The sequence below is a fragment of the Populus alba genome, chromosome 8, assembly GCF_005239225.2.
Source record: "Populus alba chromosome 8, ASM523922v2, whole genome shotgun sequence".
In the NCBI taxonomy this organism is placed as follows: domain Eukaryota; kingdom Viridiplantae; phylum Streptophyta; class Magnoliopsida; order Malpighiales; family Salicaceae; genus Populus; species Populus alba.
Window position 1 is genome coordinate 16,460,165 of NC_133291.1, and position 15,555 is coordinate 16,475,719.

At 29.8% G+C, this 15,555-nt stretch overlaps 1 protein-coding gene across 1 annotated transcript; it reads left to right on the plus strand.

The window, feature by feature from the left end:
- The first annotated feature begins 6,715 nt into the window (after positions 1-6,715).
- On the plus strand, positions 6,716-8,328 carry LOC118039437 (F-box protein At3g22700). The gene is made up of 2 exons (XM_035046133.1): positions 6,716-7,881; positions 8,235-8,328. The coding sequence occupies exons 1-2, from the start codon at positions 6,716-6,718 to the stop codon at positions 8,326-8,328; spliced, it is 1,260 nt and encodes a 419-aa protein (XP_034902024.1).
- Positions 8,329-15,555: the final 7,227 nt, after the last annotated feature.

The window sequence follows — 15,555 nt, forward strand, 5'->3', positions numbered from 1 at the left end:
GTTTTCAAAGATGACAACTGAATTTGCCAGCAAACAGGTTTCGTGAAGAAACGAGTCCAAATTATGTTTCGAAGCATCTAAACCGATATCAAAGTTTTTATTTCAGCAATTTAGCTCCTCTAAGTTAAAGCTTGAAGATTTCATGCAAGACTATTTGTTCTTTTTTAGGAAAATAGTTATTGAAGTACTTAAATGTAAACAATCTACTTAAGAGATGACTATTTTGTAAAATAGAGACTAGGGTTTTATAGGATATAAAAAGAATGAGAGAAGAGAAGGGGGGCAGCCAGCTAAGAGGAGAAAAACACCCCCTACTCTAAGAAACCCGAAATCATGCATTCCTCCATCTTTTTTATTAGTTATTCAATAAACATGCAAGGCTAAACTCGTTTTCTTGATTGCAAGGACACAAAAACCTTCGGATTTTAAGAACTGTGAGATTTATTTTACCTTTTCTTTTCAGTTTATATGATGAATGTGTTTGTTCTCCTATGCTTATTTTTCCTATGATTGTTTATTTTAATTGCTAGAGCAGACTCTGAGTTTTTATTGTAGACAATCTATTTTGATATCAAAACCGGAGTTGTGGTATATGAACTTGTGAAGCAATTGAGTTTAATAATTGTGGTGGATCTACGTTATTAATCTTAGGGAGAACATTCAATCAAATCAAACATAAACTGGGGACAGTTATGTTTTCTTGATTAATAAACTTATCTAGTTCTTAAAGCTACTAATGAATTAAATTACTAGTGCGAACACTATGGGTATTTGATGGTTAGGGTTAGTTATACGGCGGATCCGTTAACTAACCAATGTTAAGAAGAGATAAATATTCAAAATATAAATTGATGTTTCGTTTTCATGATCAGTTCTGATTTTTATAGGTGGATGTGTGATTGCGACCAAGGTTTGTTCTCTTGATAATTTTCTGATTTTATTAAATTTTATTTGATAGTTTTTTGTTTTATTTTGCTTTAGCCTAGATAACGTCCAAACCCCCCCCTCAAATTGCATATCATCTAGCATAAGAATCTGACTTGAACCTTCCTCGTGGGATCGATCCCTTACTTGCTCTATATTATCTTGTGTGTTGTGTTTGAAGCTAGGGTAATTAATTTGTGCGACAGCGACATCATAAAATTAGCACAAATATATTCTTGACATCCTCACTCGGGCTGGTATGACTTCTTGCAAACCCTTTAACACTTCAGTCTCTCCTCTGAAAGTTACTATATTGTCGGATACTTCATTCTTTGATCCTACAAGGTTTTGTCAAATCATGGGTGCTCTTCAGTTTCTTACCTTTACCCACCCAAATATATGTTTTATTGTTAATAGATTCTATCAGTTTATGCATGCTTCTACAGACTCTTATTAGACCGTTGTTAAACATATTTTGAATTACCTTAAAGGTACGGCATCTTATGATTTTCATATCACTCGTGGTTCTTCTTTTGCTTTCCATGGTTTTATATGTGCAGATTGGCTACTAGTATTGATGATTGCAAGTCTACAAGTGGTTACCTTGTCTCCTTTGGTCAGATGTCGATTTTATGGAAATCCAACAAGCAATGCATAGTTGCTCGATCCTATACTGAAGTTGAGTATTAAGCCTTAGTAGACATTACTGCTGAGGTCATTTGGCTTTAATATTTGTTAACAGATCTGCATGCTCCCTCCATCTCGGCTTCTACCATTTGGTGTGATAACCTTGGCGCAACCTATCTCTCCATGAATTCTATTTTCCATGCTCGTACTAAGTATGTTGAGGTAGATTATCACTTTGTTCATGACTGGATTACAAAGAAAGAGATTCAGATTCGTTTTATCCCCTTTTAGGATCAATTTACTGATTTCTTCACCAAAGCACTTTCTGTTGCGTCCTTTACAACATTTCGATTCAAGCTTCGGGTTAATCCTTCACCCTTAGCTTGAGGGGACATATTATACAATGTATAGCATGTATATATCTGAATAGGAAATTAATATAGAATTATTCTAATGTTGTAATCCCTACAGTTATTGTCGTGTTCTGCCAACATATATATAAATAGGAAAGGTTGGCTAAGGTATAACATAAATCATTCTATTATTCTCAACTATTAAGAACAAGTTTAAACAGTTTTATATGAAGATCATCAACAAGCATGAAAAAATAAATGAAAAAATTCCATCAACAAGTCCAAGATTTATTTTAGTAAAAATTATATAAATCTTTATATATAACTTGATAACACAAATTTAAATGAATTCACACACTTCACATTATATGTATTCTAGCATCAATTTTTTTTCTCAACTCTTCAATTTTGGTTGTCTTAGTGTAGTAGTAACTAGATAGGTGATGTTACACCGTAGGGCCGGATCAAATTTTTCAAACCTAAAGAAAGGATGTTTAAGCAACACCAATATTTTTAAAGATGCAAGAAAAATCATACACTTGATTCATTGACATAACTAGCTTCAATTAGCTTGTTTAATTTAATAATATGATAAAAAAAAATTATCAACAATAAATAAAGGAATAAAAAAATAGCAACAATTAAATATAAAAAATGAGCTCCCAGTATAATCTAGAGAAGAAGAAGAAAGCTCATTAGAGACTTGTCACTCTGTCGTTGACACCACTCCACTACCAAAAAGATCACACTATGATGGTTTTTAATGTCGTTGTAAAAGGTCACACTGCAAGTTTACAACATCAAAAAAAGTTGCATGCTCCACTAAAGTAACTACCCTGAAAGCAAACCAAACAAAATCTAATGAAAAGGAATAAAAAAAATAGCAACAATTAAATATAAAAAATGAGCTCCTAGTATTATAATCTAGAGAAGAAGAAGAAAGCTCATTGGAGACTCATTGTCACTCTGTCGTTGACACCACTCCACCACCAAAAAGATCACATTGTGATGGTTTTTAACGTCGTTGTAAAAGGTCACACTGTAAGTTTACAACATCAAAAAAAGTTGCATGCTCCACTAAAGTAACTACCCTGAAAGCAAACCAAACAAAATCTAATAAAGGGAGCATCTAGTGTTTATATATAATCAGATAATTTCATTTAATTAAAAAAAAAAGTTAAGTGAAAAAGGATAAATTCAACAAAGAATGAAAAATAAATGAAAATAACAACGAAAACTTAGGTCATTTTCAAAATTAGTGAAAACTCTTATACAATGAAATTAATAAAAAGATAATAAAGCTCAATATTCAATTAAATAAATGCTTAAGAATGAAATTGGAAAAAAAAAAAACATGAGCTTTAAAAAAACCAAACTTAGATGAATCTCTTAAACCTAGATTAATCTCTCAAACTCATAACCTATTAAATCCTATACGTAAACTCAGTCAAGAATCTAAATTCCTAACCAATTTAAAACTAAAAGATGAAATCGAAAAAAAATCAATTTAAAAAGTTTTTCAAAATAAAAAAAATCAAAATAAAAAGAATAGAAATCAAATCTAAAGGGAAAACACCAGAAAAAGAATGAAATCATAAAAAATGAATTTTAAAAAAGATCTCAAATAAAACAAATAACAATCAAGAGAATATGGACAAAATCTAACATATGAGAAAATTAAAGGATGTACTAAAAAAATTCTAATTTTATAAATGATTTCATATAAAAAAAATAATCAAGAGAACATAGAACAAATCAAAAGAAAAAACAAATTGAAATGTTAATTTTAAGATTTATAGGGTCAAACATGAAAATTAAAGAGGAGAAAGAAAAGTAGAAGAAAACAAAAGGTCATTGGCGTCACACCGAAGATCCATTGACCACATGTGTTGTCTGGTGATTGAGGGGGCACCATGAAGAATCAAAAGTCACCTCGAAAGTCAAAGTTTGGCTGTCTAGTGACTCCTCATTCGCAACCCGAAAAGCATGTCGCGTCATCAACCTTTATGAATAATATTTATGTTTATTAAATTACTAAATAGTTTTTAAGTGAGCCTAATTGTAACAAGAAAATTAGAATGAAAAGATGAAAATACTCGTTAACACAAGCTAAAGAAATTTTGATTTTAAAGATATTTTAGTTATTTTAAATGTGTTTAAATTTTTATTTTAAAGCTCATGAATACTAATTTTTTTAAAAAATAAATAAAAGTAATTTAGTTATTTTATTGTGCCAACAAAATGTTAAAAAACGATTTATCTAGTCAATATAATAATGACAAATAATTACTACGATAAAGATTTTATTACTTTCAATAACAAGTTAATTAATTTTGTTTAGAAAAAAAATAATAATATCAGTTTCAAACAACACTACTCTACTCTAGGATCAGCTTAAGGGGGCATATTTTACAATGTATAACATATATATATTTGAATAGGAAATTAATGTAGGATTATTCCAATATTATAATCTTTACAGTTATTGTTGTGTTCTGCCACATATATATATATATATATATATATATATATATATAGAAAAGGTTGGCTAAGATACAACCTAAATCATTCTATTATTCTCAACTATTGAGAACAAGTTTAAACATGTTTATATGAAGATCATCAACAAGCATAAAAAATTAAATGAAAAAAATCAATCAACAAGTCCAAGATTTATTTTAGTACAAATTATATAAATCTTTATATCTAACTTGATAACATAAATTTAAATGAATTCACACACTTCACATTGCATGCATTATAGGATCAATTTTTTTTCTCAAAGTTTCAATTTTTGGTTCTCTTAGTATAGTAGTGACTAGATATGTGGTCTATATATATTACGTCGTTGGTTTTTTCAAACCTAAAGAAAGGATGTTTAGGCGACATCAAAATTTTTAAAGATGCAAGAAAAATCATACACTTGATTCATTGACATAACTAGCTTCAATTAGTTTGTTTAATTTAATAATACGATAAAAAAATAAAAACATCAACAATAAATAAAGGAATAAAAAATAGCAACAATTAAATATAAAAAATGAGCTCCCAATATCATAATCTAGAGAAGAAGAAGAAAGCTCATTGGAGACTCATTATCACTCTATCGTTAACACCGCTCCACCACCAAAAAGATCACACCGTGACGGTTTTTAACGTCGTTGTAAAAGGTCATACTGCAAGTTTACAACATCAAAAAAAGTTGCATGCTCCACTAAAGTAACTACCTTGAAAGCAAACCAAACAAAATCTAATGAAGTGAGCATCTAGTGTTTATATATAATCAGATAATTTCATTTAATAATAATAAAAAAAAAGGTTAAGTGAAAAAGGATAAATTCAACAAAGAATGAAAAATAAATGAAAATAACAACGAAAACTTAGGTCATTTTTAAAATTAGTGAAAAATCTTAGATAAAAAAATAATAAAAAGATAATAGAGCTCAATATTCAATTAAATAAATGCTTAAGGATGAAACTAGAAAGAAAAAACATGAGCTTTGAAAAAGAAAAAAAAAACAAGCAAACTTAGACGAATCTCTTAAACCTGCATTAATCTCTCAAACTTACAGCCCATTAAATCCTAGACCTAAACCCAATCAAAAATCTCAATTCCCAACCAATTTAATACTAAAAGATGAAACTGAAAAAAAAATCAATTTAAAAAGTTTTTTTTAAAAAAATAACAATAAAAAGAATAGAAATCAAATCTAATAGGAAAAAACCCAAAATAAAAATGAAATCGTAAAAAATAAATTTTAAAAAAGATCTCAAATACAACAAATAGCAATCAAAAAATATGAAAAAAAAATATAACTTATGAGAAAATCAAAGGATGCAATAAAAAATCCAGTTTTATAAAAAAATTCATATAAAAAAATAATCAAGAGAACATGGATCAAATAAGAAGAAAACAACAAATTAAAATGCTGATTTTAAGATTTATAGGGTCAAACATGAAAATTAAAGAGAAGAGAAAAAAAGAAAAATAAAACAAAAGGTCATTGGTGCCCCCACAAAATGTCCATTGACCACATATGTTGTTTGGTGATTGAGGAGGCACCATGACGAATTAAAGGCTGCCTTGAAAGTTGAAGTTTGGTTATCCAGCAACTCCTCATGCGCCACTCGAAAAGCATGTGGCGTCATCAACTTTTTTTAATAATATTTATATTTATTAAATTACTAAATAACTTTTAAGTGAGCCTGATTATAATAAAAAAATTGGAATGAAAAGATGATAATACTCATTGACACAAGCTAAAAAAATTTTTTTTGATTTTAAAGATATTTTAGTTATTTTAAATGTGTTTAGATTTTGATTTTAAAGCTCATGAATAATAGTTTTTTTTTTTAAAATAATATTTTCTTATACCAATAGAATATTAAAATATCAATTTATCATTAATCAATATAATAATAACAAATAGATTCTATGAAAAAGATTTTATTACTTTTAATAACAAGTTAATTAATTTTGTTTAGAAAAAATAATAATATCAATTTCAATCTACACTGCACTACTCAGTTCTTTAATTTTAATTTTAATTTTAATAAAGCATAAATTAGGACAGCACCATCAGATTTAAGGTAAGGGTCTAGTGATTTTAAGAGTGATATCTATCCCTCATCCTCGTAATGCCTGGGGAAAATTGCTATTAAAGCCCAAGATTGACCAAGTTCAATAGAAGAAAAAGGTTGCATGAGCCTTGAAAGAAGTCATTCCCAATCCTCAAGTATATATTGTCGCCTCCAATTCTCAATTTGTTGAAGCAAACCAGTCTAAAGAAAACCAAGAAACCACCCTCTCCATGGATGATAATCCAAGAAAAAGTGCATCAAGTTCTCAAATCCCTATTGTCATTACAAGCAGTGAATGTCCAATGAATGACCTTGCATCCTGTTTGACAATGGACATACTATCAAGATTGCCCATCAAGACCATCTTGAATTGCCGGTGTGTTTGCAAGACTTGGCTTCACTTCATCTCAGATTCTTTCTTTGCCAAACTCCATCTTGAAAGATCACCCACCAGCTTGCTAGTCGAAAGCATATCCAACAATCCTGAACCAAGAAGCCTCCAGCTTGTCCAAATAACTGGAAAGCCTGTTGGTTTGCGCTTCCGTGTTGTTGAAGAAATGAAGTTTGTTCAGGAAATCAACCTACCCTATAATAATGATTTCTTGATTGAAAACTCTTGTAATGGGCTTCTTTGCATATCTAAAACCTTCCGAGATGACATTTATCTGTGCAATCCAATTTTGGGGGAGTATATCTCCATTCCACTCGGTGCTGGTCAAGGTACAAGGCGTAAGAGTAGATTCAGTTTGGGATACAGTGCCATTGCTAAAGAATACAAAGTGTTGCACACTTTTAAATCGAAGAAAGGGCCTGATTCCCAACCTGAGGCTGAAATATACACGATTGGTACAGGGAAATGGAGAAGTATTCACAAAGCTCTTCACTATCTTGATATTGTCGTGTTCGATAGTTTTGTGTGCGGATCAATCCATTGGGAACTTCGTGATGAAAACAATTGTGCGAATAGTATAGGTTCTTTTAACTTTGAAAATGAGCAATTTAGCCAGTTGTCCTTGCCGCCTCGCTTTGATGATGGCTATGTTACTTTGACAGTTTTTGAAGGTTGTCTGGGCGTGTCTTTCTTCAACGCTTGTTCTGATACTCAATTTGAAATATGGGTTATGAAGGAGTATGGGAACAAGCAGTCTTGGACCAAACAGTTCACCGTTAAAAACCTAGGTTTTGTCAACGTATATGAGCCCTTGATTTTCTTGAACAGTGGATTGATCTTGATGATGAACAATCATAAACGTTTTGTTATGTATGACACAAGAAGGCAATTCATGAAAGTTATTAGAATATGTCAGACTCAGGGAAGCAAATATGCAATTGCATACAAACCATCCTTTGTTTCGCTGAAGGATGTAGGAAAAGGAGAACAGCTGAAGATGTCAAGGTAATGTGTTATCCACTCATGGTGTTGCTAATACAGGAAGGAGCAATTCCCACTTGAAGTTCTTGTGATTCAAGAACACATTCATGTAGCTTCTTTGAGGGCACATTATGCAGGCTCCCCTGTGTTAGAACAATTAGGGTGTTGCTTGTATGCAAGGCTTTAAATGATTTTTGATATTTATCAGTTGCTGCTTTTTTTTCCCTTGATTGGCTCTATACTTTTGACAGAAGAGGGTTCACATGTGTATTTGTTGACATTTTGGAATTCATGTGTTGAGATTTTCAGTCCAATCAGTTCACATAGATTACATCTGTTACTAATCACTGGCATTCTGACAATTTGGTCACACGCAGGAAGCAAGCTGGTAGAGAAGATGACAAGTCCTCTTCTGAAGGAGCATATAACTGCACCAGTCACGATCAACTTTCTGAGAGCATTCCTCCATAGTACTAAGCTCTTCTGATTTTTTATTTCAATATCTACGTGATCTTAGTTGTTAGTTATGCGCTTTGCTTTTTGCTGTAAACAACATTTTAGCAGGAACATATAGGTTGATTAAAAATTTGATAACACTGTCTGCTAAAGCATAGCTTTTAAATTGGTGGCTAAGGTGCTCGAAACTCGTAAGAAACTTGATGGTACGAGAGATAGTGAGACATAACACAAGAAATTTGCTGAAGGAATCGATAATTACAAATAGTGACTATGTACATGCTTTGTTCTTACCTGTTCTTGCAAGTTCATGACCATCAAACAGATTTCAGCAGGACAAACTGACAAGGATGGACTAGCTGAGACTTCATGGAAAGTTCTCTTGAGTTGAGTTACATGTTCTTGTTCTCTGAAGAGTCGAGAAGCTCCCAACACCAAGGCATTAGTTGTTTATGGTAATAGTTTTTTTTCTTTGTTGTGCAAGAACTTGGTTTCCATTCCACTTATTGGAGCAGTGATGCTTTTGTAAAGAACAAAAACATGGCTGGATGTTTGATGCAAGAACTAAAACAATATTGAAGTTACAGAAGGACAGATGCAGGAATGATAGAAACGTGTTTGGTTGAAGACGAAAACACAAGAATAAATTGTCTTTAATACAGTTTTGGAGTGGATTGTAGTTATTTCAAAACAGAAGGATCCTCTCTGTGAGAGCATAGCAGTATGCATGGCCAAGTTTGTTACCTGTTGAGTTCTAATAGTCATCGTTATTGTTATTAAACCTGGACCAGCCTGAACAGGTTGATCTGATGGTTGGACTGGTCCGAGCTTTTAAAAAAATAATTTGGTGCAATAATTTAGTAGGTCCAGCAGATCGATCTATAACCTGGATGAACCCGGATGGAACCAATTTTTTTTTTAAAAAAAAAAAAACAGAATTTTTTCTTCTATGTCTTTTTTTTTTATATTTTTTTAATTTAAAACCCTTATATATATATAATTTTAAAATAGATTGGAGTCATTGGAAAACAAGAAGGATCCTCTCTGTCCCAATAGTCTCCGTCTCTCTATCCCAAGACAAAATATTATTATTTTAGGGTTTTATTTATTCTAGCTAATCTTTTATTTTTTTTTTTACCTTTGAAAACAAATATTTTTTAAAATTATTTTCAAAAAATCTTTACTTTATTTAAAAATCTAAGAACGCAAAAAAAAAAATGTTCTTTGTATGTGTTTTTTTTCTATTTTTGGAGCTTATTTTTTATTTCATTATCAAAAGCTAAAGTAAAACCTTAGGAAAGAAATAGATTTATGCACAAGTTAGAGAAAATTTGGTTAAGTTTTTATTTATTCAAGATAGTTTTTTTTTCCTTAGATTTTTTTTATTTTATTTTCAGAAGCCAAACAAAGAATTTTATTTAAAAAGATATAAGATTTTGCGCACATAAAATCAAGAATTTCATGAAAAAATAAATAAATAAATCAACAAAAAAAATAATCAACTTTTATTTATTTCTCAACTTCCTAAAATGAAATAAAAATTCTTTACTTGCATGAAAAGGAGTTAAGAATAAATCTTTCTGATGGTGATAAATAATGTTTTTATTTATTACTAATTTTAATTCTTAAAAGAAGAACGAACTAAAGATAAATGCATCCGAAATTGGCTAATGCGATGAGACAGCCCAACAAATCACAAAGCTGATGTAGATATGGCTCATACCAACGTGCAAGCCCACATACCAACGTGCAAGCCCACCAAAGCCCAAGTTAGGAATTAAATCATGTTTCATCAGATTATTGATAGCTCATCAGTCAAGTTGTCAATATCTTTTACTCTTCCTTAAAACTTAAGTAATCCACAGTTTTTTTTTTTTTTTTACCACTATTTTTTATCTTTTGTTATTGATTTTTTTTTAGTTTATTAATTGATTTACAGGATTTAGAATATGATTTGTTTTAATTTATTTTTTATATAATTTTTTTTATTTTTTATAAAATTATCACGATCTCAAATAAATATTTTTCTAGAGCTGATGCTCAATTTTAAAAACATATAATGTTATAAAAAAATTAAACAAAAATAATTTATAAAAACAATAAAATTATTAAACTATTAAAATTCATAACTCAAGTTATAGGATGATCAAGAACGATCTAATCTAGTATTATTTTAATATGATTATCTAGATTGTCTTTGAACCCATTAAATTTAATAATTTATTTTAAATCAGCTCTCATGTAATTTTATTCAAAACTTGAATTAGACAAGAAATTGAGTTCATATGTTTCAAAATCAAACCGGATTTAATAATATTATAAAAAAATCACTATACACTTAATATTATTTTAAAATTTAAAAAAGATAATTCAATCCACGACAGAATGCTTGGCCGAATATGCTAGTCTTTTACCGTTTAACTTGAAACTTAACATGAATAAAATTTGGGAACACGTGTTTTTTTAGATCAACTCATCGGACCTCCGAGTTAACAGCTAAACTATCCACAGCACACCCACTACTCCCACAAGTGGCTCGCCGACATTTCGTTGATGATGTAAGATATGCTCACTACGCTACAAAATCAATAGCAATTAATACCAAATCTTCTAAAGTGCCCACATGTGGCCAAGAACATGTCCAAGTCATAACAGCACCCACTCCCCACCCGATGACCGGCTGCCCCTGTCTATCCCATCCCCGTCAACCCTTTCTCCTACCCAATACATCCGGTCATTTCCTTAACGTATATGATCATAAATTTATATAGACCTCTCACCTACTACCCTATCTCCCAATCAGACGACCGCAGTGAAATTTCCGAGGCAGGATATCAACCCTTGATTCATGAGAGGTTAGCTCAACCGGATGTACCTGAAAACTTCTCCCCTGATGGCTACCTCTTCCAAGCTCTTATTTTAGCAGATTTAATAGGACAATCACACGCTCTAGCAAAGCGATTGACTCTACGCTATCTTTAGTGGTAATAAATAGTTTTTTCTTCGCCCTTTTAAGGGTTAGAGCAGCACACCATACTTGCACTATTAATTTAGTCAATCAAGTCCTTGAAACATCATTTTTGACAAATGTTTCCTCTTCGTTAGCCTCTATTTGATTTTATCATTCGGACAATATTTCAATCATTGATCACTAACCCAAATTCCTGTATAAAGTTTGTTCTTTGGTATTTTGTATCAAAATATTTCACTGACATTAATAAATTTTTATTATTATTCCTCTAAAAATAATTTTAAGATTTCTTAATATTTTAAAGTGTTTAGTTTGCTTTTTTAACATTAAAGTAAAGTGACCGATTGGACCAAATCCGAATACTAGAGGGACCACCTTAAAACGTGAATTTCCGGGGTAGCACAAGAGATTCTGTGACTTTTAACTGCGCGTGATCACGCACCTTAAGGGAACGTGGGGAGGCCACAGCCACGAGATACTGTAAGAAGCAGCTTAAAGATGAAGACCGGAACCCGTGCTTTAGAACCACGTGGCGGTTCGTAGTTGGTTCATGCAAAAAGTTGCATTCTATCTTTACAAGGGTTTTACGGGTTGAAAACCATGCCCTAATCCTAATTTTGTCTACTGTCCTTTGTTTGAAACGTCTTTGTTATGATAAAATCAACACCACTAACCAATGGTAGCATCATTTGAGTTTGTGACAATTACGTGCATGCTTGGGAGTCGATTTTCTACTTAGTTTTAAAAGTACGTTTATTTTGAAAAAATAAATAAAAATTGTTTAGTGTTTTTTTAATAATTATAGTTTGTTGATATTGAAAATAAAATAAAAATTTTTGAAAATATTTTAATATATTTTTGAAAGAAAAATATTTTTAAAATAGATTATATATCACAATACCAAATAGAGTTTCTCCATGTTTTTGTAAGGTTAAAATTAAATATATCAATCTCATACTTTTCTTTATTCTACAATAAAAGATATTTATATATATATATATATATGCATGTATGTATGTATGTATCAATTAAGATTAAAATATTTTTATCTTCATAATTCATATTTTTATATTAGACTAATATTTTTTTTATATTAGTCTATGTATCAATTCATGAAAATTTTTAATTAAGATTAAAATACATTTTTTTTTAATATTATAAGTACTTTTAACTTAGTTTTCATATATTTAGATTTTTTTTCTAATTAAGTCTTGAGTAGGATCGCAATAAGTTATCTTTTAATAGACAGTTTCTTTTAAAAATCGAATATCTGACGTGTAGTAGTAGTAGTAGGATCATTTATCAATTTTACCATGTTTGTAAAGGTACGTATGGGTACAAAACATCTGTCCTCGTAGAAGAATACCATCTTGTTTTTACCCTTCAGGTCATAATAGAAAAACCGACAATGGTTATGAAACCCGGAACAGCAGGGATCTGGTCCAGCCCGAGTTTCATAACCATTTAAAAAAGCAGCTGATTTTGTCAAAAAAAAAAAAAAAACTTGAATTGATATAATTGATCTAGTCGACGTAGACAAAACCAGATGAAAAACCTGTTTATTTTTGTAAAAACAAAAATTCAAAACCTAAGTTAACCCGATATCAGCACCTCCGGCCGCCCCCGAGCGTCGCGAGTTTTCCTCGCTCCTCCTCCTTTTTTGGCTGAGCTTGCCAGCTCCCATTCTGAATACGATCGGAGCTGGGTGTTTTGCTATCTTTCCAGGTCTAACTTGGTACAGTTGGGCCAGCCATCCTCATTGTCCTTGTCCTTGCGGTGGTAAATGGAATCAAACTCACGTGCTCTGCGGAGGGTGGAGAGATTTACGTACAGGGTTCATGTCTTTTCGGATCCTTGTGAAAATCTCAACATGAGTAGTTGCAAGTGAATAATTCTACTTAATTCTGATGACAAATTAAGTCCATCATTCTTACTTGTAGTCTTTAATCGTTGTTTAATTACTGCTAAAAAAGTTCGTAAGAACTGTGACCCTTTTCCACCTTACAGCTGACAAAATCTCTTGATTCTGTGTTTGTAATCTTGTCACTAGCTAGAAGCTAGGGTTCATAGAGATCCCTGCAGGATCTATGATGGAGAGATCTGGATATTACATAACATATACTCACAACAATTAGCTAGCTAGCTAGCTAGGGTTCTTGGAGATACCTGCAGGATCGATGAAGGAGAGATCTGGATTATAAATAACATATAGTTAGCTAGCTTGCAGATAGAAGATACAACTACTCTACGAAATTGTACAAGGAAGATTAATTAATTTCTACTTTTAACTCTTAAATTCGGATCGTGTGCATGCCAGTAGGGATTAATTATTCTCATGTGTTAGTGTCTCCTAGTTAAAGGTTTGAGATATTTTTTTGTTTGTTTTGATTTTTATATAAAAAAAATAATTAATTTAGTTTTTTTTTAAAATCAAACTTAGTTCAAACCGATTATTTAGTTTGGGTTGGTTATTTTAAAACAAAAACCATTTAAAATCAACTAGTTCTAATTTTTCTGGTTTGGCTCAATTTTTTTTATTATTTTAGATTCAATTTAGTTTTTTTTGGTTTTAACTTATAAAACTGAAATCGAATCCGTTGATTTTTTAAAAATTTTAATTGGTTTATTAGTTTTTTTTTTATCATAGTTTGATTTTTTAGGTTATTTTTTTTTTTAGCTTTTTCGATTTAATTAATTTTTTTAATTTAATTGATTTTTTGATTTTTTTTTTTTTTGGCTTATTCCTGCTACTAGTTAGAGATATAGAGATAATAAAGCTGGAGAGATGAAGACAATGACATGAAATAAACATGTTTTTAAAATAACTTTAAATTAAAGTTATATCATTTAAAAACATGAAATGCATACAAACGAATATTCGATCTCTTTCTTATCTTCATCTATTTTATTTTAAAATAGTAACCATATACCATCATAAAAGACAACAATTAATATATTAAAAAAAAATGCATTGTTAGGATCGTAAAGAAAATTTAATATTGATTAATGCAAAAGTTGATGTGATAATATTTATTATTATTGTAAAATAGAAAGAGAAGAAAGTAAAAAAGGTTCAAAGTTGAAAAGATCAAGAAATTGTAGTTCATAATTTTTTTCCACTCAATCTTTATCAATTTTTGTCCCTTTTTAATTTATATACAAAAAAAAGAAAAAATACCCACAATTTATTTCTTTTGGAAAAAATCTTAATAATTTATTTGCGCTACATTGCAGGTCGAATTATTTTTTTTTTAATTTAAAAAATTATTGAGATAATGCTAATGTTTTTTATAGTAGAAAATAAATTTAAAACTATATAGGGATTGACCTAATATGATCCTATAGACTGCATGAATCAAAAAACAATCAAGTTAATTCGTCAAACTCGCAGTTCAGATTATAATACTAAAATAACCTCATAAAAAAGTAAATTGAGAAATATTATGAATTTCAAATCCCCAGTAAACCTAACATCAAATGATGAAATAAAAATTGAAAAATCAATTAAAAAAGATAGAAAAAAAATTATAATCTAACAAACTCATTACCCGATTCATGAAATAAGAATAACCTTATTAAAACAAACCAAAATAAATCATAAAAGCCTAATTCTCAATGAATCTAAAATCAAATGATAAAATTAAGGGAACAATCAATAAATAAAAAGAAAAAAAAAACTTGAAGTCAGCTAAGTTAACCTATCAAACTTGTTATTCAGATAATAAGATCAAATAAACTTATAAAAAGTAATTTGAAAAGAAAAAAAAAACTATGGAGCGCAATCCCTATTAACCTTAATGTTAACATATAGAATTAAAACTAGAAAAAAAAAAAAAACATTGTTTCTTTTAATGACTTGTGAGGAGAGGTACAATAAAATTCTTTTCTCTTTTAGTTGATGTTTAAGGTTTTGTTTGACATTACAGTTTTTAATTTTAAATTATTTTTTTGATATTTTTGGATTCTTTTTATGTCAAAGATAAATTTTTAAAAGTTAAAAAATATTATTTTAATATATTTATAATTAAAAATACTTTAAAAAATAACCTCTAATATACTTTTAAATAAACTTTAAATTATAGATATTTATAATGTTATATTTTTGTGAAGAGAGTTCATTCTTTCATACTTCCTTTAATCTTTTTAATTGATTTGAACCCAAACCAATAGGAAAAAAAAAATAATACTCACATGCCATTCTACCTAAATTGACACTATTTTTTTTTTTATTATGAAAAGATAACCTTTTCTTTTTAATTTATATTTATAAA